The sequence below is a fragment of the Gracilinanus agilis genome, chromosome 1 (assembly GCF_016433145.1).
Source record: "Gracilinanus agilis isolate LMUSP501 chromosome 1, AgileGrace, whole genome shotgun sequence".
Lineage (NCBI taxonomy): Eukaryota > Metazoa > Chordata > Mammalia > Didelphimorphia > Didelphidae > Gracilinanus > Gracilinanus agilis.
The window spans coordinates 713620787-713648479 of NC_058130.1; the positions used below are offsets into that span (position 1 = coordinate 713620787).

General features: G+C 37.0%; 1 protein-coding gene across 1 annotated transcript in view; it reads right to left on the reverse strand.

Annotated features, from left to right (window-relative positions):
• LOC123256635 (long-chain-fatty-acid--CoA ligase ACSBG2-like) overlaps positions 1-27693 on the reverse strand; it is a 100776-nt gene that overhangs the window by 20915 nt on the left and 52168 nt on the right. The window contains exons 5-8 of the mRNA XM_044685225.1: positions 24474-24617; positions 22622-22771; positions 19694-19870; positions 14955-15142 (exon numbers count right to left, since the gene is read on the reverse strand). Of these exons, the coding sequence (XP_044541160.1) occupies positions 14955-15142; positions 19694-19870; positions 22622-22771; positions 24474-24617 (659 nt within the window). The remainder of the gene's footprint in view (positions 1-14954; positions 15143-19693; positions 19871-22621; positions 22772-24473; positions 24618-27693) is intronic.

Here is a 27693-nt window from a genome sequence, read left to right on the forward strand (position 1 = left end):
ATACTAGCAAGAAGATTAAAGCAATATATCATAAAGATCATAGAGCAAGTGGGATTTATGCCAGGAATGAAGGGCTAGTTCAATTTTAGAAAGTCTATCAGCATAGCTGACTATATAAATAACAAAAAATAATATGATGATGATCTCAATTGGTACAAAAAAAGCTTTTGACAAAATGTAACACCCATTCCTATTAAAAACACTAGTAAGGGGGCAGCTGGGTAGCTCAGTGGATTGAGAGTCAGGCCTAGAGATGGGAGGTCCTAGGTTCAAATCTGGCCTCAGACACTTCCCAGCTGTGTGACCCTGGGCAAGTCACTTGACCCCCATTGCTCGCCCTTACCACTCTTCCACCTATGAGCCAAAACACAGAAGTTAAGGGTTTAAAAAAAAACCACTAGTAAGCAAAAGAATAAAGGGCGTTTTCCTTAAAGTGATAAGTAATATCTATCTAAACCCATCGGCAATTATTATCTGTAATGGGGATAAGCTAGAAGTCTTCCTACTAAGATAAGAGATGAAGCAAGAACTCCCATTATTACTACTGTTTTTCAATCTTATACTAAAAATATTAGCTATAGCAATAAGAGGGGAAAAAGAAAGTGAAGGAATTAAAATTGGCAATGAAGAAACTAAACTATCACTCTTTGCAGATGATATGATGTTATATATTTAGAGAATCCTAGAGAATCAACTAAAAAAACTAAATGAAATAATCAACAACTTTAGCAAAATGACAGGATATAAAATAAATGCACATAAATTATCAGTATTTCTAAAGATTATCAATAAAATCCAGCAGCAAGAGATAGAGAAATTTCACTTAAAATAATTCTAGGCAATGTAAAAGACCTTGGAATCTACCTGCAAAGACAAACCCGATAACTATATGAGCATAATTACAAGCAGTTTTTACACAAATAAGGTGAAATCTAAACATTTGGAAAAACATTAATTGCTCATGGGTAAGCTGAGCCAATATAATAAAAATAGCAATTCCACCAAAATTAATTTACTTATTCAGTGCCATACCAATGAAACCACCAAAAAATTACTAAAACAAACTAGTACTGGCTAAGAAACAGAGTGGAAAATCAATGGAATAGATTAGGTTACATCGTACACAGTAGTAAATGATCATATAATCTAGTGTTTTGTAAACAAGAAATTGAAGCTTTTATTTGACAAAATTTGCTAAGAAATGTGGAAAACAGTTTAGAAGAAATTAGACATAGACTAACATCACACAGTATTACACATATCACACACCAAGATAAGATAAAAATGGGTACATAATTTAGACATCAAAAGTTATGCCATAAGCCAATTAGGAGAATATAGAATTGTGCATTTGTCAGATTTATGGATAAGGGAAGAGTTTATGACCAAACAAGAAATAGAGAGTATTCCATGATGTAAAATTGATAATTTTGATTGCATTAAATAAAATAGATTTTGCACACACACACACACACACACACACACACACACACACATACAACCCAATGCTTCCAAGATTAGAATGGAAGTAGGGAAAGTGGGAAAGAAAGTTTAATATCAAGTTTCTCTGATAAAGGATTCATTTCTGAATTATATAAAGAATGGAGTCAAGTGTGGAAGAATAAGAGTCATTGCCCAATTGATAAATGATCAAAGGATATGAACAAGCAGTTTTCAGATGAATAATATTCATATGAAAAAAATGTTCTAAATCACTCTTGTTAAGAGAAATTCAAATTAAAATGATTCTGAGGTAACACCTCACACCTATCAGACTGGCTAACATGGCAAAAAAGAGAAATGACAAATATTGAAAGGAATGTGCAAATACTGGGACTCTAATGCATTGTTGTTGGAGTTATGAACTGATCCAACCATACTGGAGAATAATTTGGAAATATGATCAAAGGGCAATAAAATTGCATATTGTTTGGCCCAGCAATACTACAATTAGGTCTGTTTTCCAAAGAGATCAAAGAAACATAAAAGGACCTATATGTACAAAAATATTTATAGCAGCTCTTTTTGTGATAGTAAAAGAATTGGAAATTAAGGGAACATCCATCCATTTGGGAATGACTGAACAAGTTGTGATTTTTGGTGGTGATGGAATACTATTGTACTATAAGAAATGATGAGAAGATGCTTTCAGAAAAACCTAGGAAGACTGATATGAATTGATACAAAGTGAGATGAGTAGAGTCAGGAAATTATTGTCCATAGTAACTATATGCTGATTAATTGTGAATGAATTTTTAATCTCAGCAATATAATGGTCCAAGAAAATTCTGAAGGACTTATAATGAAAAATGCTATTCTCCTGCATAGAGAACTGGAGTCTGAATGTAGATCAAAGTGTACATTTTTTACTTTATTTTTCATCTATGTTTTCTTTTGTAACATATGTCTAACATGGAAATAGGTTTTACATGGCCACACATGTATATTCCATATCAAATTACTTGCCTTCTCAAGGAGGGGATGAGAAAAAAGGAGAAAATTTGGAATTCAAAATTTTTTTAAATGAATGTTAAAAAATTTATAGGTAATTTGGAAAACTTAAATAAGAGGGGGAAAAGATGTCGAAAAGACAGAGGACATTAAAAAGTCTGTATTTTGTCATTAAAGTTTGAGTCCAGTGTCCTAAGGTGGCATAAGGGAGTGGTGCAGGATGTTGAGGAGAGAAGAAAAAATTGAGTGAAATACAGAATTGAGGAAAAGTAAAATGATTGTCTTGTTTTAATGATAGTCTAGTGGAAATACACATTTGTTGGCTGAGGTGTATGATTTCTTTCAGCTCTGTTCAGGAGCATGTGAGTTGGCACTAAGGAGGTGTATAGTAAAGATATTTCAGGGTTGGGGTTTGGCAAAGCTTCAGCATGGATAAAACAGGTCATCCAGAAGACAAGACAAGACAAGAGTATCCAGAGGAGGATACAATCAAGCTCATGTAATATGAAGGGTCATTGAAGTAACTGGGCTAAATGTTTATCCTGTAAAGGAGAAAACTTGAGAGGGGCATGATAACTATCACAATAAAAGAAAGATAAAACTTGTTCTGTTTGACTCCAGAGGACAAAACAAAAAGCAAGGAGTAGAAGGTACAAAGATGCAAATTTAGATGATGTCAGAAAAAATCTTCCTAATAATCAGAGTTGTTCCAAAGCAGAATGGCTTGCCTTGAGAGGTGGTGAGTTCTGCAACAGCAGCACTCTTACAAGGCTAGGTTGACCACTTGTCAAGTAGATAGGAATCTTTTGAGATTCATCTTGGACTATATGGCAACTGAGGTAGCTTCCAACTCTTAAAATTCTGCAAGTCTGAGATTTGTGAAAGTGACACAATTCTGAGGGAATTAAAAGGATCAATCTTAAATATCTCAAAAGAAGAGGATATCAAAGCTTCAAAGACATCAGCATTAGGCCAATATTATCAACTTGTATGTCTATTGTGCCATTTCTATAAAGTTTTCAAGAATAATTTATTCACCTAAAAAAGGCACCCTTCATTAATGGGAAAGGGAGGCTTTTGAAAATTGATATTCTATAGCGGACTCCACTTTTACAATCACACAAATAATTGAAAGCTGCAAAGAAGGTCCCACTGTGATTGTTGATTGTTTAAAAAGCATTTAAACTGATTGAACAAAATGCTACCTTTAAAAGCTCTTCTCTAACATGGTATATCCTTCCATTTAAAAAAAAATCAGGACCTGTGATTTTCTTGGTGTAAATACCTCACAGGTATGGAAACTTACACCACCAATGCCAACATATAAGTCATATATCATTTATAATCTTAGAAAATTGCCTGAGGAACTAGGAGGTTATATCATTTGCATATGGCCATGTAGCTTAGTATATGTTAGAGGTAAAACTTGAACTCAAATCTCCTTGACTCTAAGGTCAGCTACATCTTCATTGTGCTATATTGCTTCTTCCAAATATATGTCAAAAATGTATAAGATCTTATGAACGATGTAATAAAGATAATTTGGTCAATGACCATCTGATTATTAACAGCAAGTAAGGCATAAAACCAGGAGACATATGCTCACCGAAGATGTGTATGTCACTATCATTGAAGATGTCCAGTGTAGAATCCAAATGGAAGAGGGGTTCCCTATAGATGGTGAAGTCCTCCAGATGCTCCTATTTGTGGATGGTATTATGCTGATTGCATCATGCCCCATGACAGTGTAGAGCCTCCTAAATTAGATTCATAATCATTCAAAAGAGTTAGCCTACCTGATCAGTGGAATAGATTAGGTACATAAGACCCAGAAATAATCAAATACAGTGATCAATAAACCCAAGGACTGTGGTGGTATGAATTTCATTATTTATCAAAAAACAAATGAGGGAAAAAAAGCAGCTGGACAAAAATTAGATTTAGACCAGTATTTTATACTATTTACCACAATAAGCTCCAAACAGATATAAATTTTCATCTCATCAACAAATTAGAGGCAGGGGAAAAGATACCATTCACAAGTATGTATAAAATTAGGGTTCTTGATTAAACAAGGTAGAGAGGATTATCACAGAAAATAAAATGAATAATTTGAATTACATAAAATTGAAAAGTTTCTTACAAACAGAATCAATGTTATTAAAACTAGAAAGAAAACAGTTAATTGGGGAAAATCTTTGCAATAAATTTCTTCACTAAAGGTCTAATATCCAAAACATATGAGAAATTATTGCAAATGTATAAGAAAAGGGCCATTCCCCAATCAATAAATATTTTGAAATACATGAACAAGAAGTTTTAAGAAATAAGAAAGATGATCTATCAACAACCATATGAAAAAATGCTCCAAATCACTAGTAGTAAGAAAAGGTAAATTAAACATCTCACAACCATCAGATTGGCATATCCATAAAATGTAAATTATATCCATCAGGTTAGCAAAGATGATTTTTTTAAAAAAGAAAAGAGGAGTTGTAGAAAAATTGACACACATATATCACTAGCAAAGTTGTGAATTAATTTATCTCTTCTGGAAAGCATTCATAATTATACTCCCCAAATCAATAAATTGTAACCACTACTAGTCATGTTGTCCCAAGAGATAAAAAAAAAGAGACAAAGAACTCATGAACAAAAATATTTAGAGCAACACTTTTGTCATAACAAAGAATTGGAAACAAACTGGTACTGATGATTTGTAGAATACCTGAACAAATTATGGCATATAAACATAATGGAATATTATTGTACCATAAGAAATGAAGAAAAGGATCAATACAGAGGAATCTGGAAGGACAAATCTGAAGTGCTACAGAATGAAACAGGAAAACAGTTTTATAATGAATAAAATACTATAAAGGAAAACAATTCTGAAAGACTTAAGAAATATGATCAAACCAATTGCCAATCATAATTCCAAGGACACATGATTTTTCCTTACTTTGTAAAGTAAGTTGATGTGAAGAATATAATTTGAGTTACATTCAAATTTTCTAACTTTGAAATAAATGTCTAATTTGGTTTTATAATAAGAGTTAACTTCCCACACAGAGAAATAATGGACTAGAAGTACAGAAAGAGACATTCATTTTAAGACACTGCCAAAGTGTGTGTCTGTTTTGCTTGTTGGCTTATTTGTTACAAGGGAGAGGTATTTTAAAATGGGAGGAGAGTTAAAGACAGGAATGGGGTGGGTGGGGTGGGTAATGACAGACATACACATTTTTATAAAAGAAAAAACAGCACCAATGAAACATTTAAAAAATACCCCCAAAGGGGTAGAGCTAAGATGATGGAGAAGGTACACAGACCTACCTGATCTCTACCAAATCATCCTCTAAAAAACTATTATATAATGCTTCAAAATTAATTTTGGAGTAGCATAGCCCCCCAAAACACAGGGTGAAATAATTTTTCAGCTCAAAACAGCTTGGAAGGCCAGCACAAAGGATCTATCGCACCAGGGTGGAGGTGGGGCTCAAAGCAGCTCACCATGGTAACAGGCTCTGGGTGCAGCAAAGACTTCTGGAGATCTCATAGATGGTAAGGGGTGTGTGGTTAGATAACTGCTCAGAAGGAGTCTCTTTCTTGGCTTTGGATGCAAGAATCTTGTTGCTTTGATTATATGCAATGCCAGGTAGTAGTCCCTAGGCATGTTCTCAGGGTGAGGAATATACCAACACTTGTAGCTGCAAGCAGAAGGGGAGAGTCGGGTCACAGTTCCAAGGGGTAAAAGAGTAATTGTGGTTACTCACAGACCAGAGAACAGGCCTGGTGAGCATTAAGCACACTTCTCCTTACATCATATAATCTTGGAAGAACTGAAAGTAGATAGCTCTCCAGAACTAGTTCTGAAGGCAGTTGCATAAAGAACCTGACTCTTGGAACAAGACTCTCTTCACCACAGGAATGGAGTGGCCACCTGTAACAGTTTTTTTTAATTAAAATATTAGAAAAAAGCTGAAAAAAGCAAGAAAGGAAAAGAGAGAGGGGGAAGGAGAGAGAGAGAGAAAGAGAGAGAGAGAGAGAGAGAGAGAGAGAGAGAGAGAGAGAGAGAGAGAGAAAGGAGGGAAGGAAGAAAGAAAAGAAGGAAGGAAGTTATTTTGATGATAGGGAAGGCCAAAACATAAACTCAGAAAAAGACAACAAAGTCAATTCTACTGTATCCAAAGCCTCCAAGAAAAATATTAATTGCTCTAAAGTCCAAAAAATTAATGAAGAATCTCAAAAAAGATTCTTAAAACCAAATAAAAGAGATTGGAAGAAAAATGGAGAAAAGCAATGAGAGTGAAACAGAAAAATCATGAAAACAGTTGAAAGCTTGATAAAGGAGACACAAAAAAATGAATAAACTAATACCTTAAAAACAGAATAGGCCAGTTGGTAAAAGAAACACAATCCAGTGAAAAAAAACTTTCTAAAAAGCAGAATTGGCCAATGGAAAAAGATATACAAAAACGTACTGAAGAGAACTTCTTAAGAGGCAGAATTGACCATATGGAAAAAGTAGCATAAAAATTCCCCGGGAAAGAGAACCTTTTACAAAGTAGAATTATCCAAATAGAAAAGGAGGCACAAAAGCTCATTCAAGAAAATCATCCTTAACAATTTAAAATTGGGCAAGTAGAAGCAAATGACTCCATGAGACATCAAGAAACAATCAAACAAAATCAAAAGAATGAAAAAATAGAATAAATGTGAAATATTCCATTGGAAAAACAACTGATCTAGAAAATAAATCCAAGAGAGATAACCTAAGAATCATTGGATTACCTGAAAGCCATGATGGGGAAAAAATAACTTAGACATCATATTTCAAGAAATTATCATGGAAAACTGATTTGATATTCTAGAACCAGAGGGAAAAATAGACATTGAAAAAAAAAACCTACCAATCACCTCCTAAAAGAAATCTCAAAAGGAAACCTCCCAATGACATTATGGCCAAATTCCAGAACTCTCAGGTCAAGAAGAAAATATTTCAAGCAGCCAAAAAGAAACAATTCAAATATTGTAGAACCACAGTCAAGATAACACAAGATTTACCAGGTTCTACATTAAAAAATCAGAAGGCCTGGAATATGTTAGTCCCAAGGGCAAAGGAACTAGGACTTCAACCAAGAATCACTCACCCTGCAAAACTGAGCATAATTCTTTAAGGAAAAAATGGATATTCAGTGAAATAGAGGACTTTCAAACAATCCTGGTGAAAAGACAAAAGCTGAATGGAAAATTTGACTCTCAAATTCAAGACTCAAGAGCGAAACAAGGTAAACAGGAAAGAGAAATTAAAAGACATTTGATAAGCTTAAAGTGTTTACATACTTACATGGGAAGATGATTTTTGTAACACCTAAGAACTTTATCATTATTAGGGCAAGTTGGAGGAGTATACATAGACAGAGAGTAAGGGTGTGAGTTGAATGTCATAGGATGGCATAAAAATAATAAGGCATAATATTTATAACTTCACTCTTTGTGGTAGCAAGAAATTGGAAAATGAGGGGGCATCCCTTGATTGTGGAATGACTGAACAAATTGTTGCATATGATGGTGATGGAATACTATTATGCTATAAGGAATGATGATCTGGAGGATTTTGAACTGATGCAGAGTGAAATGAGCAGAACCAGGGGAACACTGTACACAGAAAGTGAAACATTGTAGAACTATACAATGTAATGGACTTTACTACTAAGAGCAATGCAATAATCCAGGACACTCCTGAAGGACTTATGAGAAAGAATGCTATTATCCACATTGAGAGAAAGAACTATGAGAGTGGAAACACAAATGAAAAATGACATCACTTGTATATATGGGTATATGATTTGGAGTTTCGGCTTTAAAAGTTCACTCTATAGCAAAAATGAATAATATGGAAATAGGTATCAAGTGATAACATTTGTACAACCCAGTGTAATTGCTTGCTGGCTCTGGGAGGAGGGAGCGAAAAGGGGAGGGAAAGAAAATGAATCATGGAAACAGGGGAAAATATTTTTTAAATAAATAAATATTTTTTAAAAATAAAAAATATGTATTAAGGCAAAAGAAAGAGGAATCATTGGGAGTTGGGGGAAAAGGAAAAATGGAATAGGGTAAATTATCTCACATAAAAGAGGCATGAAAGATGGGGGAGGTGGGGATAGGAGCATGTGAACCTTACTTTCATCAGAATCGATTCAATGAAGGAAGAACATACACAAGCAGTTGGTTATAAAAATCTTTCTTACTCTATGGGAAAGTAGGAGGGGAAGCAGATAAGAGAAGGTGGGGTGGGGCTGATAGAAAAGGAGGAAACTTGGGGGAAGTGGTAGTCAGAAACTAAATAGGAGAAAACAGAATGGAGAATAATACACAACCATCATAATAGTGCAAAATAAAATGTCTCTCTAATAAAGTCCTCATTTCTCAAATACATAGAGAAACGAGTTGAATATATAAGAATGCAAGTCATTCCCCAATTGATAAATGGTCTAAGGATATGAATAGTCAGTTCTCAGACAAAGTAATTAAAGCTCTCTATATTCCTGCAAAAAAAAAAAAAGGTTCTAAATCACTATTAGTTAGAGAAGTGAAAATTAAAACCACTCTGAAGTACCACCTCACAACTATCAGATTAGCTAATATGACAGAAAAGGAAAACTACAAGCTTGGAGGGGATATGGGAAATTTTAGACACAAACATACTCTTTGGGGAGTTTTGAACTGATTCAATCATTTTGGAGAACAATGTGGACCTATGCTCAAAGGACTATAAAACAGTATTTACCCTTTGACCCGGCAATACCAGTACTATGTTTGTATCCCAAAGAGATAAAAGACAGAAAGGGGAAGAACCTATATGTACAAAAATATTCAAACAACTCTTTTTGTGGGGGCAAAGAATTGAAAAGTAAGGGGATAACCATCAATTGAGGAATGATTAAATAAGTTAAAGTATATGATTGTAATGGAATACCATTGTGCTATAAGAAATGACACGCAAGAGGAACTCAGAAAAAAACTGGCAAGATTTACATGAACTGAACCAGAGTGAAACAAGCAGAACCAGAAGAACATTGTACACAGTGACAGGAATATTGTACAATGAACAATTATAAATAATTAGCTATTCTGAGTAACGCTATGATCCAAAATAATCCCAAAGCACTCGTGATAAAAAATGCCATCTGCTTCCTGAGAAAGAACTGATGGAGTCTGAATCCAGACCAAAGCAAACTTTTTTCACTTTTTCTTAATTTTTGTCGTCCAAGTTTCCTTTTACAAAAGGATGAATATGAAAAAATGTTCAACGTGATTTAATATGTGTAAAAGCTATATGAGATTGCTTACCACCTCACAGGGGTAAGGATGAAAAGAGAGAGAATATGAGACTCAAAATTCTTATGTTGGAAACTCTTTTTACATGTAAGTGGGGAAAAAATAAAATTATATTAAAAATACACAGAAGAGAATAGACAGAGATAAATCTGAAAGTTGGCACCACTGTGTTTAAATTAATAAATATTTTATAAACACAAGCCATGTGAAACAGAGACTTACATTGTCATATAGAAGCCTCTTTTTTCAGTTCTCTGTATAAGAAAATGTCCCTTTCATATGCACCCCATTCTCTCTGCCTGCAGACAGGTACGTTTTTTTCAATTCTTTCCTTAGAGCTGAAGTTGTTCATTATAATTATATAGTAGTCAATTTCATTCTTGGTTCTACTTATATAGTTTTAGTCATTGTGTATATTGTTTTCCTACTTCTTTTTACTTCAGTCTTCATCAGTTACTGTTTAGCTATTTCTTTTTGTAAGTCTATGAGATTTTTCCTTACAAATTTTAATACTGAATTATATTTATTACTGACAAACTCTCAATTTAAATAGAATCATTTAATGTAATACAAAGTCCTTTTTATGTATTTGATTTCATTCTGTTTTGATTTTGACTTTGATATTATTCCTTTCCAAGCTATATTCTTTTTTTAAAAAACCCTTACCTTCCATCTTGGAGTCAATACTGTGTATTGGCTCCAAGGCAGAAGAGTGGTAAGGGCTAGGCAATGGCGGTCAAGTGACTTGCTCAGGGTCACCCAGCTAGGAAGTGTTTGGGGCCAGATTTGAACCCAGGACCTCCCATCTCTAGGCCTGGCTCTCAATCCACTGAGCTACCCAGCTGCCCCCCCCAAGCTATATTCTTAACTCTCTGGATTGTCCCTACCATGTCACAGAAGCCTTCTCCTCATAGAAATTGACTCCATCCCTGGACATCTCATACTGGGAGTACTCTGCCCCTTCAGTCCTTCCTCTGTTTGGCTTGTTCTTCCCAGAACCATCATTTTGAGGAGGATGCCTAAGTCAGTTATGTCTTTATTCCCCTTTAGGCTCTACTCCTAATTTTCTGGATTTTCTCTGCAATGGCACTTTGGGCATCTCCACACAATTCCCTGGAAGATTCAGGGAATACAAGCTCCCACTGCACTTAGTGCTTAATTTTTTAAAAAAGAATTTAATTTAATAGATCAAAATGTTACATTAAAGTTATGCCTCCAACTATAGTGTCTCATGCATATGGTAAAATCATTCAAGATCCCTTAAAATATACAAAGGAGATTACTTTATTTGGCCCCCTAATTGCCGACATCAAAGGAAACACAAAAAGAGAGACGTGCTCACCCAAGTTGTCTGCCATTTTCCAGGCAAAGATATAGCAGAGATCTCAAATAGAAGAAGAACTCCCTATGGATGATGAGGTCCTCCAGGTTATTCCTTTTGTGGATGACAATGTATAGATTGCATCAATCCTTGGAACAGTGTAAAGCCCTCTGAATGGGATCCAAAATCACTCAGAAGAATTTGGTCTCCCACTCAAAAAGGAAAGACCAAATGGCTAAAGAATGTCTATCATCTGCAAGATGATATTGGTTGAACATACAACCTATAGATCTCATTCCTCAATACGTATCATTGAGACATATGACACAAATGCTTTGGGAAATTGCATACTCCATTTGATGACTCAAACAAAGATATTGTTGTTGTCCAGTTGTTCAGTCATATCCAACTCTTTGTGACCCCGTGGACCATCACAATCCATAGGGTTTTCTTGGCAAGGATACTAGAGTGGTTTGCCATTTCCTTCTCCATGTATCAAACAAAGGTAAATGGCTGTGAGTCATGGAATATTATGAAGAACTAAGTTGAGGATGACCCAAAGGGTGATGGAGAGAAGCATGGTGAGGATGAGCAAGCTGCAATAGATCATAGATAATCAATTATATATGAGAAGTGGTACAAAGGAGATCAGAGAAATGTATAAGTAGAAAAAATAATGGGTGAGTCATATGATCCACATAAATCATCAATAGAAATATTCCATTTAGGTCAGTGCATGGTGAAGAGCATAAGAAGACCCCCAACGTGTTGAGTGGATCTTCCTATGGTAGATGGATGATCAGAAATACTTGAAAGTCACACACAGTTTGGACAAGAATGGAGGATATAGGAAGCATCTAGGTGGCTCAGTGGATAGAGGTCCTAAGTTAAAATATGGCCTCAGACATTTTCTAGCTGTGTGACCTTGGGCAAGTCACTTAATCCCAGTTACCTAGTCCTTAAACTGCTCTTCTGCCTTTGAATCAATACTCAATATCAATTCCAATACAGAAGGTAAGGGTTTAAAAAAAAAGAATGGATAAGATGCAATCTACATCGCTGACAGGAATATGGACACATTTAGGAGATAATACATCCACTGAATTATATTTTTCTGGGGATGCTATATAGCTGCAATTCATGGAACATCATGTCCTCAGAAGAATTACAGTTATGAGTCCTCCAAACAACAATGGGCAAATGTGTTATAGGTAAGATTAGGCTAGAATATGCTGGGTGTTCCCAAAGTCTTGGTATAGTTTTAAGCCAAGAAACTGTTAAATTATTAAATCTTAAAACTGCATTGGAGGGGCAGCTAAATGGCTCCGTAAATTGAGAACCAGGCTTAGTGCCAAAAGGTCCCAGGTTCAAATCTCTCCTGACACTTCTTAGCAGTGTGTCCTTGGGCAAATCACTTAAACTCCACTGTATAGCCCTGACAACTCTTATGCCTCAGAACCAAAACACATTATTGATTCCAAGACAGAAGGTAAGGGTTTAAAAAAAATTTTTAGGGACACCCTGAATTGACAATTCTGTAGGAGAAGCAATATAAATGATGATGCCAGTTGTTGTTCAGTCATTTAATCATGTGTGACTCTTGGTGACAGATAGCATGCCAGGTCTATCCTCCACTATCTCCCAAAGTCTGTTCAAACTTATGTTCATTGCATCCCTGATGCTATCTATCTCATCCTCTGCTATCGCCTTCTCCTTTTGCCTTCAGTCTTTCCCAACATCAGGGTCTTTTCCAATGACTCCTGTCTTCTCATGATGTGACCAAAGATGTTGCAAGAGGGATGTACAAAAGGAAAAGATGGGCAGCCCATTTTAAAGAGTGCTAGAGAAAAGTCTCCAGCATGTTGGGCACCCTTGGGAATTTCTGTTGGAGTATATGGACAGGAGTCCAGCAAGATTAGTCAGATGGCTTATAAATCTCCACCATTGGAGGAAGTGACCACATTAATGACATCACAGGTCCATTAAGGAATACTGAAGAATGCAAACCTGACAAAGCCACCCTAATCAAAATTTCTCTCAAATGATAATGTACATTCCCTTAACTTGGGTTCCCACTTAAGTTGGGCACTTCACTTTAGGATTGTCATATTTTCCCTCCCCCTATCCCCAGCCCCTATTTTACCCTTTGCACATTAGAATCACCTTCCTATTTTTTTAGTGGTGATACTTTGTAGTCTCTCATGTTGGGTTAGTGACTGGTTTATCCTACTTTCAGAAGAGCAAATTATTTTAAATACTCATCTTTTGGACTTGGAGACTTTGGTAATTGTTCAAAAATGTTTTAAAATTGAATATGATTCTTCATATACTTTCCAAAATGCATATATTTCTCAAATCTCAATCTTAAACTCCTTCATTTAACATACTGGTTTTGCTAAATAAATTTTTATGATCTATAGCCCATGCTTCTTCATTCTATTTTATGTTGCATTCCATTTTCTCCAATTGCTCCATGTCTTCCTTGAAAAGTCTACTGTGCTTCTGGTTCGTGTTCCCTGGAATGTTGTTTCTGACTTTCTTACAACTGGTAGAATTTTTTTTCTTATCATTATAACATCAAAATTTAACTATATTGTAAGTTGTTAGGAGAATTGAGTCTTCATTTTTCCCCCAGTTGGAGTCCTGTGCATTCTTTTCCCAGAAGCATCTCTTGATTTTGTTAATTCTGGTAGAATTTCTTGAATAAATTACTGGAATATAGTGTTCTGAATTTTTTTATTAACTTTTCTGGGATAGCAAGCAATCCTAAGATTGCTGTGTGGAGCCTCTCTTCTAGGTTTTGTTACTTGGGTCTGCAAGTTTTCCATGTTTAAAAATGATTATGTCATTATCTGAATGTATTTCCCTGCTAGAATGCAGTTTGTAATCTGTTTTTCTGAATGAGACATATTTTTGGATACGATGAATGTGGGAGTTTGTTTTATTGATTATGTATATTTGTTGCAAGGGTGAGCTGGTTTGTTTGTTTGTTTCCCAAATGGAGGAGGGAAAGAAAAATAAATATGTAAAATTAAAAACTATTTGGGTTTTTTATGTTAGTAAATCTTCTGTTGGTAGTTTAAAGTTATTCAGAGTTTTAAAAAATTATATACTTCATATTGATCATTTTCTTCACTATTTCTTCCTGATCTCTTTTTTGCTATCTTTTAATTCAATTAAATTCAGCTTTAATTCCTTCCACAATATTTTTTTGCTACCCATGACTTCTTTATTTTATGTGTTCTCATGTCTTTCTTACCAATATTAATTTTTGTCTAATTTCTTTAGGAATGTTGTGTATTGATTTGCTTGTAAATTTCATGTTAAGAGCTTCATAAGTATTTCCTTCCTCCTTTCCCTGCCTTGTACTGGTCCTTCCTTCCTTCACTGTGATAGGCCATACCATACACACTGAAAGGCTAAACTAGGTTGACAGCTATGTGAGTGGAAGGAAGAGTATGAAAGAAAGATGGACTATACTTGACATGTGAGGAGGGACGAGGATGGAAAAAAGACTAGAGGACGACCCCAAGTTGTAAATCTGGGCAACGGGAAGGATGATGGTGACCTTGAAATAAATAGGGAAATTAAGCAGAATTCTAATTTTAAGGGAGGTTCCATTTTTGGATCTGCTAAATTTGAGATGCCTATGAACCACCCAGGTAGATATTGGTCAGAAGCAGCAAGGGACACAGAGGACTCTGCTTTTATTTATCTCTGTATCTCCTCCCCTAGTACCTAGCACCGTGCTCTATATACTATCAGGTGTTTAATAAAGGCTTGTGGAACAAATGGTGAAAGAATGAAAGAAAAAGTGGATGGAGGGTTTCCTACTCACTCGTCTTCGTGTCTTGTGTTTGCTTTGTATCCCACTTTCTTGGCCCAATTAATTATACCCTTCCTGAATGGAGTAGATGATGCATAAGTTGTGTTCATGCTCTCTTGGAACTCTTCCCAGATCCCAGCGACTCCACAGAAGGAAGTAGGTCTCACCTCCCGCAGTGTGTTTATTAGAGATCCCCGAACCTGACATAATGAAGTTAAGGTCAGGAAATCAGCAAGGGAGCATGAAAAAGCCTGAGGCTGGGAGCCAGAAGACCTCAAGTTGAGTCCCAGGCTTGCCACTGACTTGCTCTATAACCTTGGTCAAATTCTGAATCCATTCTAGGCCTCAGTTTTTCTATCAAAAGAAAGGGGTCCAGGGCAGCTTAAGTGGCTTTAGTGGAAAAAGAGCCAGACCTAGAGATGGGACCTGGTCCTGGGCTGAAATTGAGCCTCAGATACTTCTTAGGTGTGTGACCCTAGACAAGCCACTTAAACTGAATTGCCTAGCCCTTACCACTCTTCTGCCTTGGAACCAACTTACAGAATTGATTCTAAGATGGAAGGATTTTAAAAAGGGGGAGATCAAAGAAAAAGATCTTAGAAACCAAGGTTTTTCTCAATTCTGACATTTTATACTTAGGCTGTTCTGCTTAAATTCAGGGCACATCCTTCACAATCTGACACCTCTCCCCCTTCACGTATGTTATTTTCACATATAACTCCAACTTATTCATTTCAAGCTCCATTTCAACATGGAGAACTCTCTTTCCCCTGAATATGTCCTAGGCCTCTCCCACTTCTAAACATTTGCCCATACTTTTTCTCCATGCACTTCTTCACCTGATGAATTCTTACCTTTATTCAAAATTCCTATTTAAATGTTGCCACCTCCAAAAAGAGGATCTCCTGATCCCCAATCCCTTTCTCTTAGTCAATAATAACATTCCTCCCTTGGCCCTCACATAGACCTTTCTTTTGTAATTCTCTATTGCACTTACCATACATACTTTTAATGTAGTATAGCTATTTGTTCTTATATCTTCTTATCCTTGTTTGTTGGTGACCTCCATGAAGACATGTTAATGATCTTATCTCAACTCTTTATCTTCCTTGGCCCCCAAGGCAAGAGTACACTTGGGTACTAAGTAAATGTTTGTTTTATTTCACTGTATAGAATATGTTCTAAGATCCTACTGACACTCAAATTTTTAGGTTCTAAGATCACTTCCAAATTTGACTTTCCAGATTCTGATGTCCCTCCCAGCTCTGACATTCTCTGTTCTAAGGACCCTCCTAGCTCTGACATTCTCTGTTCTAAGCTCCCTCCCAGCTCAGACATTCTCTGTTCTAAGCTCCCTCCCAGCTCAGACATTCTCTGTTCTAAGGTCTCTCCCAGCTCTGGCATTCTCTGTTCTAAGCTCACCCCCAGCCCTGACATTCTCTGTTCTAAGTTCTCTCCCAGCTCTGACATTCTCTGTTCTAAGGTCTCTCCCAGCTCTGACATTCTCTGTTCTAAGGGTCCTCCCAGCCCTGACATCCTGTGTTCTAAGGGTCCTCCCAGCTCTGACATTCTTGGTTCTAAAGTCCTACTAGCACTGCTGTTCTAGATTGTAAAGTCTTATAGCTATGATCTTCTATATTTTATGATCTCTTAACAATCAAATCCATTTGACCTTTTCTTAATCCTCAATCTCCTTGACTTCTCTGCAAACTCTGACACTACTGATCATCCCTTTCACCTTTATACTCTCCTCTCTCTGGGTTTTCCTGATGCTTCTCTTTTCTGGTTCTCCTTTTACGAATCTGACTGCTCCTTCTTAGCCTCCTATAATCTTTTTTTAAACCCTTACCTTCTGTCATCAATTCTAAGACAAAAAAGGAGGTAAGGCCTAGGCAATAGGAGTTAAATGACTTGCCCAGGGTCACACAGCTAGGAAGTATCTGCAGCCACATTCGAACCCAGGTCTTCCTAACTCCAGGTCTAGTTCTTTATCCACTGTGCTACCTAGCTGCCCCCAGCCTCCTATACTCTTTTTTCACCCAGATTATTCCCACTATCCGTGAAGGTCCTTCTAGGTTTTGTTCTGATCCCTCTTTTCTTCTTCCTCTAAAAAATGGTTCTCTACTACCTCCAAGATCAAATATAAAATATTTTGTTTGTCCTTCATTATCCTCCTGTACTTGGTGACTCAGTGACACTGGCCTCCTTGCTGTTCTTCTCCATCCCATCCAACAGTCCATCTCTCAGTTGTCTTTTGTCCTTGGTTTCCTTCTCTGGCTTCCTTCCATTCCCAGCTAAAATCCTACCTTCTACAAGAAGCCTTATCTAATCCTCTTAATATGAGTACCTTCCCACTCTTAATTATCTCTAATTTATCCCATTTATATCCTATTTATACAGAGCTGTTTGCATGTCATCTCCCCCATTAGATTTGCATTCCTTGATAGTGGGCACCATTTTTTGCCTTGGAATCCCCAGCCCTTGGTTACTTTATAAATCCTAGATGACTTTTTGTTGACTATGATTTCAGATCCTTCCCAATTCTGACATTGTGGATTGTAAGGACCTTCCCCTCTCTGACATTCTATGTTCTATATTCTAAGGTCAATACCATCTCTAATATTTTGGGATCAATGTAAATGGACTCAGGAAATCCTTAGCATTATACTGTTACACTCTCGTCTGACCGGCCAGAGTCTGGGGCAACAATAACATCCATTTGGGCCTCCAACATCAACAAAGGGGTGAAGTTACCAGGTCTTGCTCTTTCCATTGCACTCTGCCTCCAGGAGGCACTGATGCTGTAGCTGGACATAAGGTTTGCACCCTGAGTTCTCCTGGTGCAGAAAATCCCTGCTCGGTATGAGATCTGCCTTAAAATTTGTTGACAGGTTCATCTTGCAAATACCATCCTAGTTGGGCTGCCCACTTGGTTATTTACCCTTTCCCCCAATCCCATTTCTACCACTAAAGGGTCATGGATTATTTAAACTCAGGGAGGAAAGGAAAAGAGGGGCTAGGGCAGGAAGAAGAGAAGAGGTCAAATCAACAGGCTTTGGTAACAGATTGGATGGACTAAGGTTGAGAGAGAATAAGGGGTAGAAAATGACCCTGGGGGTGGGGGCAGCTGGGTGGTTCAGTGGATTGAGAGCCAGGCCTAGAGATGGGAAGTCCTGGGTTCAAATCTGGCCTCAGACACTTCCCAGCTATGTGACCCTGGGCAAGTCACTTAACTCCCATCGCTTACCCCTTACCACTCTTCTGCCTTAGAACCAATGCACAGTATTGATTCTAAGACAGAAGGTAAAGGTTAAAAAAAAAAAAAAAAGACAGAAGGTCAGGGTTTAAATTTTAAAAAAAAGTTAAAGAAAAGAAAATGACACCTGGGTTGTGATCTGCGATTGGAAGAATGATGGTACCCTCAGAGGTATTAAGGAAATTAGGAAGAAGGGATGATTTGGGTTCAGATAAGATAATAAATTCAGTTGTTTACATATTGAGTTTAAGATGTCTTGTAGGGCATTCAATTCGCAATGTCCAATAGGCATTTGGAGAAAATGAAATTAAAATGAAATGACAAATCAGCCCTGTTCTACTCTGCCCTTCTCTCCTCCGTTTTTACAGGTGAAGAAACTAAAGCATTTAAATGAAGAGATTAAAGAACCGAGATTACATTGGGTAGAAAACAGCCGGAACCCAGGTTCTTGGATTCAAGATCCAGTGATCTTTCTATTAGACTATGCTTATTTTAGCCAGATTGGGCCATTAAACTCAATCCCTTCATAGAACAGTTGAGAAAATTTGATATCCACAGAGGAGAAGAGCCTTGGCCAAGGGTGATCCAGAGAGTAAGGGATAGAGCTAGGCTTGAAAACTAGATTATCTCAGGCCAAATGTACGGCTTTCATTCTCTCTCCAGGTGGGCTCAATGTCCATCCCCAGCACAGGGTCCCCAAAGCATCATGTTTGGGACAGGGAGAGGAAAGAAAAGACGGGGAGTTTCAGCGTATTTAAATGCCTTTCTTGGCCTGCAGTCTCAGAGGAACTCCCTTGTGTTACCTGCAGTCACCAAGCAACAGACCTAGTCTTTACAGGTACAATACTTATACGGAATAACTTATAAAATGCTTACAAGCAATATAATACTTATTATATTACACATATTGTGTATTATTGTGTTATATATTACTGTATTATAATATATTATATCTTATGTATTATGCATCATGTGTTATATTATACATATAATATAGAAATACCGTAAATACTTAATTATAATAAACAATAGATATATATTAAAGTAAATATATAATTATATATAAAGTAAATATATGATGAAAATATATAATATATAAATATTGTAAATAAATGTAATAAACATATATAATAAATATAATATATCACAATATATTAAATATAATTGTAATACAATATAATAAATGTATATCATAATGAACATATAATAGATAATAATAAAAATATATTATGTAGTACATTGTATAATGTATAATAATAAAAATATAGTACATGTGCATATGTATAATATATTGCAATATATTATATTGTCTATATCCAATATGATACTTATAAACAATAACATTTTCAAGCACCCAGCACCCATTATCTCAAAGGGAGATGTTTGCCTTTAACGCTAAGCCTCCAGTTTTAGGATGGACTTACCCAAGCTGGTCTCCTCTGCTGCTTTTGCCTAGAGGAGTAAACCCGTTGCTCCTACCTACAGAGACACATACCTTCATGGCGTCAGCTTCAGCAAAGAAGAGGGATGCCCCAATGGTTATAGGGATCCAGATTTCAAACAACTGGGCAGAGATGAGGCAGAAGGGAAGGTAGCTCACCAAGATCTCCTGATTATTAGGGGGAAGACTGTAGGAAAGACCTTGTAGCACAGCTCCTGAGGTCCATGTGATCTGAAACACAAATCGTGTAGTGAAGAGAACTAGAGAAGACAAGATGCATTTATGAAGGACCTACTATGTGCCAGGCACTGCGCTAATACTAATAAGCACTTTAAAAATAAGATCCAGAAAGTAGATCCCCATCTTATAGTTGAGGAAAAGGAGGCAGACAGAGGTGAAGAGACTTGCCTACAGTCACACAATTAATGTGAGAAGTTGCATTTGAACTCAGTTCTTCCTGACTCCAGGTCTATCACTCCCACCCACTGAGTACCCAAGCTACTTCTAATGACTAAAAGTCATTAGATGTGGATGTGATTTCTCATCTTGTGTGTGATCTTAGACAAATGGATAGCGACTAATCTCCAATTATGGTCTTCATTTCCCCATCTGTAAAATGAGGAGATTGAATTAGATCAGAGGTTCTTAAACATTTAGGTGTCCTTGACTTCTCTGACAATTTGAGAAGACCATGGTCCTCTTCTCAGAAAAAAATGCTTTTAAATAACTAAAAGGAATGCTAAATTGTAGTTAAAGAGGAGTGAAAATAAAGCTGTAAAGTTGTTTTTTTTTTCCCCCACCCAAGTTTATGGACCCCTCTGGAACCTGGTGATGGATACCAGGTTAAGAACTCTGGACTATGTCCAGCTGGAACATTTTCTCTGGTATTCCCACAGATGTAGGCAGAAGGTAAGGGTTTAAAAAAAAAGAGGTTGATCATCAAAGAAATAGATTACACAGAGACAGCAGTGTAGTGACAGATAGAGAAGCAGAAAATCTGGGTTTGAATCCCAGCTCTGTTATAATCTATAGCCATGACCTTGGGCAAGTCTTCCTTAGATGTAAACAATCCTTGTCCAATATATCATGTGATAATTAAATGAGATTATGTAGAAGGGAGCTCTTTGCCATCCCAATGATTAATACGGGTAGGTGAGAGTCTATCATTATAATGAATACTTGCACCCAGGACCTGCCAAGGGGTTCCTAGTGTGAGGGGCATCTAGGGATTGTGGCAGAAAGTGAGATAAAATTTGTTCTTCCAAAGAGAGAACAATTTCCCTGGGGCAGATGGCTTTCAGCAGTATCTAAATTTGCAAGATTCTGGAAGTCATGGACATATTTGAGAATGAAGACGCTTCCCCCCATGTCTGAGGCTCCACGAGGATCTTCCTTCCATGATTCAAAAGTCTGCACCTTGCTTCTCTCACTCATCTGTCTTTCAGATTCCTTAGTAGTGTCCACATCTTACAAAGCAGAGAAATCACAGGATTTTAGGGCTGTCCTTTTGGAAACTGTCAGGAAAAACTTTATAATCATTAGAGATGTCCCAAAGCACAATGATCTCCAGGTAGATCCTGGGGAACCCCCTATGGGGTACGTTGGAGTGGGCACTGCTTTTATATATGGGTTGAACTAGATGGCTGCTGAGGTCCCTATCAGCTCTCAAAGTTTGGGATTCTTGGATTCAAGAAGGACAGATTTTGACCAAGGAGCAAAGTGGGTGGAATATGTAAACTAAATGTCAGTGGATTTGACTTCTTTTCCTGGCAAAATTCTAAAACACATTATTCAAGAGATGGTTTGTGAGTATTTAGAAGGGAAAGCCATGATCATAAAAAATTAGCACGGTTTCCTGGAGAGCAGCTCATACCAGACTAAATTCATTTCCTTCTTTTAGACTGATCAATCAGAAGAATTCAATAGACAAAGCACAGAAAGGCAGGGTTTCAGTGAAGTGATGTCCTCAGTTTCATATGTTAGTCTTGTGGACAAGGTACAGAGATAAAGTGGATTGAGAACAGGTTGAATGACTAGACCCAAAGGGCTTTATTAATTAATTTATTGAAGGGAGGTTTCTTTTTTTTAATATCCTTTTTTATTTATTTTTAATATTTTTCCATAGCTACATGATTCATGTTCTCTCCCTTCTGTCTTTCCTCCCCCATCCTGGAGCTGACTGAAGGGAGGTTTCTTGAAGACTGTCTCAGGGATTTGTTCTCAGCTCTCCACCATTTACCATTTTTATCATTTCTAGGAGTAAAGGCATAAATGCCTCATTAATCAAACTTGCATATGACAGGAAGGAGGAGCCAATGTAGTGGACAAGGAGTAGAGCTCCAAAAATTTGGGCTAAACCTAAACAAAACTGAAATAAATGAATCTAAACAAAGTTCTACACGGAAAAATATGAAATCCTATATTTATTTCACAAGTATAAAATGGGGAAAATAAGACTAGAGAAGAGTTCATGGGACTGTAAGTCACTTGCCCATACAATATAATTTCATAGTGTGACATGATATTCCAGAAAATTAAATTTGCTCTCAATCTGTATGAAGGTGGCCAAAGAGTCTAGAATAAGGAAAGTGATCGTTTCACTCATTGTCCTCTGCCCTAGTCAGATGACAACTAGAGTATTGATTGTGCTCAGGTAGGGAGTCACATTTCGGGAAAGTTATTGACCAGAGTTATGGATCACTTCCAGAATAGAGTGCCCAAAGATTGAAATAAAAGCCCGGAGAGGAGAAGTATCTTACTCAGTGTCACACAGCATGTCTTTTGGTGGAACTATTAACTGGAGAATTTGGACCCAAATGGTTAGACCCACCACCAGGCCCCTTGTTGGTTTGTATGTTAGAGATGAAAGTACCCTTGATATATCACACTGCTTTCTAGTGTCCATGTCCAGTGCCTTCAGATAACACAGGTTGACAGAGTGAGGATCAGAAAGGCTTTGGAACTTCAAAGAAAGACACTTACATTGTCGTGACTGATCATGACTGCCCTTGGTGATCCAGTGGTACCAGCAGTGTAGATCAGTGTACAGCACTGGTTGGGTTTCTGGGAATCAATGACTCTGTCCAGGGCTTCATCAGAAACAAGTTTCCCTACTTCAAGGAATTCTTGCCACTATATAGGTGGAGAGGAAATAGCACACAGATGGTGAGGGTGTTAAGGAGAATCAGTGGCCTAACTCTACCATTAATCTCTCTAACCATCAAGAGAAATTGTACAAACTAGCCTCCCCAACTAATTATGAGGTGATGTAATGTCGGGGCCCCTCTAAGACATTCTCAACTCATTGTTCCTGGTGTAACTGACCTGTTCCCACCACCCTCCTTTCCTTAACATAGGGGTCTCTCCAAGTGTCCTGAGGGGCCTTCTGGTGTGTCCTGAGCTTTCCCCAGAGCTGTTGGGTGTGTCCTGAGCTTTCCCCAGAGCTGTTGGGCCATACTGGTTCTTGGTCCCAGCCAAAGTTCAGCATCATGGCACTTGGCCCATGGGGTCAAATTCCCTGGGCTTGGTATTTAATCATTATAAAAGAGACTATATTTACCCAGGTTGGAACTTATTTATATGGTTCTCAAAAACTGCACCTAATTGGCAGTAATGTGACCAAAAACCATCCCTGCTGCTCAAGCTTTCCTGAAGTTTCCAGGAATGAGTTTAAGAACTGATTGGCTGCCACCATACTGGAACCAGCCTATGAATCCCACTAGGCTGGCTATCCTACACAAGCGGTAGTGCCTATACCAGATACAGAATCTCCAGCAGGGAAAGATAATTTATCTCATTTTCTCGTAGCCCTCCTTCCCTATGACATATATAGGTACCATTCCTTCCTATCATTCTCATTATAAAATGATAAAAAAAAAATAAAATGAGATAATATTGGTAAAGCCCTTAGCATAGTGCCTGCACATAAGGGATGCTTAACAAAGCTTTTTTCCTTCTTCCATCCTTCTTTCCTTCCTCTCTCCTTCACTCCCTCCTCTTCCTTCCTTCCTCCCTTTATTTCCCATCTGAGTCCATGATCAGAGTTTCATGTTGTTCCCAAAAAACACAACCCAAGGGTAACCACTTAGCACATTATGTGGATTGGACTGGATAGAGTTCAGGGCTTGACCTAGAGAGGATTTTTGCCTTAGATACTTGGAAGCTAGATGATCATAAGAAAGACCCTTAACTACTTTAGAGTCTCAGTTTCCTCATCGATAAAATAGGGTTGATGCTTCCAACATTCACCTCACAAAGGTACTGTAAGGAAAGGATTTTGCAAACCTGAAGCTGCTTTATAATCATGAGTTACTATTATAATCATGATATCTTAATATTACTCTAGAACCCAAGTCAATAAGATTTTCAAGCTGGAAGGGACCTTGTAGGTCATCAAGTCCAATCATCTCATTTCACATATGAGGAAACTGAGGCCCAGATAAGGGAAATGACTTACCAGAGGATATATAGGTGGTAACTGACAAAATCAAGATTTACACTCAGGTCCTCTGACTCCAAATCCAGTGTTCTTTCTCCTCTATCTATATTTGTGGTCAGCTCCTCTCTTGCTGTAGTTCATCTGTTCTTTTTCTCTTAGCCACATCCCTAAATCCCTCTTGTTATCATCTTTTCCCAAGGCTTCTTTCTCATCCTCTAAGCAGGCTGGTTTGCCCTAGTCTCAGATAATCTTTATTCCAGATTGGGGAAGAGAATGAAAGAAAAATGTTCACATCTTTCCCTAGGCCTCTGACTTTATGTCCTTGGGCCTGACTTGGCTCCTGATCTGGTGGTCAGCCTCTTTTACCTCAGGTCTCTAGTCCCTTTTAATAAATACCCTGTATTTTAAATGACTGTCTTCCCCTCTCTGTCTCCTTGACCCTTCATGTGTCATACATACAGTGTAAAGACCAGGCATCTTCTCTCTGAGTTTGTCTTTATATTGGACAATAGCTTTCAGATGATTTAAGTACTGTCTGACCTGAAAAACAGTATGACAGAGAAGAAATGGGCAGGTACTCACAGTTTTGAGTACAAGATACAAGAAAGTTAACATTATAAAACACATTATCACCTGTTTTGACTTGCCTAATGTACTTCTCACTCAACCAGCAAGCACAGATTAAGTGTGCCAACATACAAAGGAAAAAACAAAAGAGAACCTTGTCCTCAGGAAGCTTACGGTCTAATGCATAGTATCACCTCATGACCATCATCACCCAAAAGCTGCCATGTGTATAAGTGTATTTCACAAAACCTTAATAACAACAGTTAGCCAGCATTTCTATAGCACTCTAATGTTTGTTGTCTCATGTAATCTTCACAACAACCTGGTGAGATAAGTGCTATTATTACAAATAAGGAAACTATGGCAAATAGAGGTTAAATGACTTGCCTAGGGTCACCTAGCTAGTGAGTGTCTAAAACTGGATTTTAATGCAGTGCTCCTTGATTCCAGTTCCAGTGTTCAATCACTTAGCTCTCCTATAAGGACAGGTTATTGTTATTCATCTATATATTAAAGATAAGAATGTACTAGGTAGGAGGAAGATGGTGATCTTAATTGACTCCTAGGGTTAACTTTTGTGCTTACTCAAAATTTGAGTAAGTAGATGAAAATTTTTTGGGTTCCTCTCTGATACTTCAAGGGGACAGCTCCATATAAGTCTGCAGAGTATCTTTGGCAGCCCCTGAAATAAATCCATAGGGTACTATAAGGAATTTCTTACCCCAAGTCAGAGTGAGGACTATGACAGAGATCTTACCCTTTTTAAAAAAAATAATAAATGTATTTATTTACTTACTTAATTTAGAATATTTTTCCATGGTTACATGATTCATTTTCTTTCCCTCTCCTCCTTCCTCCCCACTCCCAGAGCCAACAAGCAATACCCCTGGGTTTTACATGTATAGGTTCAAAACCTTTTCCCATATTATTAATATTTGCAATAGAATGATCATTTAAAGCCAATATCCCCAATCATATCCCCATCGAACCATGTGATCCATTATATGTTTTTCTTCTGTGTTTCTACTCCCACAGTTCCTTTTCTGGATGTGGAGAGCATTCTTTCTCATAAGTCCCTCATAATTGTCCTGGGTTATTACATTGCTGCTAGTAGAGAAGTCCATTACATTTGATTGCATCATAATATATCAGTCTCTGTGTACAATGTTCTCCTGATTCTGCTCCTTTTTCTCTGCATCAATTCCTAGAGGTCTTTCCAGTTCACATGGAATTCCTCTAGTTCATTATTCCTTTTAGCACAATAGTATTCTATCACCATCAGATGCAAGAATTTATTCAGCCATTCCCCAGTCAATGGACACTCCCCCCATTTTCCAATTTTTTGCTACCACAAAGAGCTAACTGTAAATATTTTTACACACATATTTTCCCTATTATCTCTTTGGGGTACAAACCCATCAGTGGTATGGTTGTATCAAAGGGAAGGCAATCTTTTAAAGCCCTTTGGGTATAATTCCAAATTACCTTCCAGAATGGTTGGATCAATTCACAGCTCTACCAGCAATGCATTAGTGTCTCAATTTTGCTACATCCCCTCCAACATTTATTACTTTCATTTGCTGTCATATTGACCAATCTGCTAGGTGTGAGGTGGTACCTCAGAGTTGTTTTGATTTGCATTTCTCTAAATATGAGAGATTTAGAGCACTTTTTCATGTGCTTCTTGAGAGTTTTGATTTCTTCATCTGAAAACTGCCTATTCATGACCCTTGCTCATTTATCAATTGAGGAATGGCTTGATTTTTTTTTTGTATAATTGATACATTAATGAGTACTTTATTTTACTTGTTTTTTCAAAGGATCAGCTCCTAGTTTTATTTATTAATTCAATAGTTCTTTTACTTTCAATTTTATTAATTTTTCCTTTGATTTTTATTATTTCCAATTTAGTTTTTTATCTGGGGATTTTTAATTTGTTCTCTTTCTAGTTTTTTAATTTTCCCCTGAGTAGCACTTTGACTATATCCCATAGATTTTTTTTTAAACCCTTGTACTTCGGTGTATTGTCTCATAGGTGGAAGATTGGTAAGGGTGGGCAATGGGGGTCAAGTGACTTGCCCAGGGTCACACAGCTGGGAAGTGGCTGAGGCCGGGTTTGAACCTAGGACCTCCTGTCTCTAGGCCTGACTCTCACTCCACTGAGCTACCCAGCTGCCCCCTTATCCCATAGATTTTGATATGTGGTTTTCTCATTGTAATTCTCTTCAATGAAATCATTAATTGTTTTTATGTTTGTTCTTTAACCAACCAATTTTGGAGAATCATATTATTTAATTTCCAATTAATTTTTGATTTGCTTCTCCATGTACCCCTAATAATTATAATTTTATTGCCATCATGACCTGGAAAAGTTGCATTTATTCTTTCCCCTTTTTTGCATTTGTTTGCAATGTTTTTATTTTATTACCACTCTCTTCCTCTCTTTCTTATAATAGTATTCCCCCCCCACTCTGCCCCCATGAACCTCTTTATGTTGTATAATTTATCCTATTTTTCTTCTTCCTTCAAGTTTTTCTTAGTGCCATACTCTATCCCCACCCCTTTTTTACATATCATCTTAAACAACTTAGTTCTACAACATCTGCCTATGAATAATTCTTCTATCTACTATGATAATGAAAATAATTTTTAAGAGTTACAGATATCATTTTTCCATATAAAATATAATCAATTTAACCTTACTGAAACCCTTAACATTGTTTCCCCCTCTTTCTTATTTATCTTTTTATGGTTTTCTTGAATTTTGTATTTGGTCATCAAATTTTCCATTTAGTTCTAATTTTTTCTTTAGGAATGCTTGGAAATCTTCTGTTTTGTTAAATGCCTATACTTTCCCCTGAAAGTATATAGTCAATTCTGATGAGTAGGTGATTCTTGGTTGTAGACCCAATTCTCTTGCCTTCCTGAATATCATATTCCAGGCCTTGCAGTCCTTTAGTGTAGAGGCTGCCAGACCTGTGTAATCTTGACTGGGGCTCCTTAATATCTGAATTGCCTATTTATGGCTGCTTGAAATATTTTCTACTTG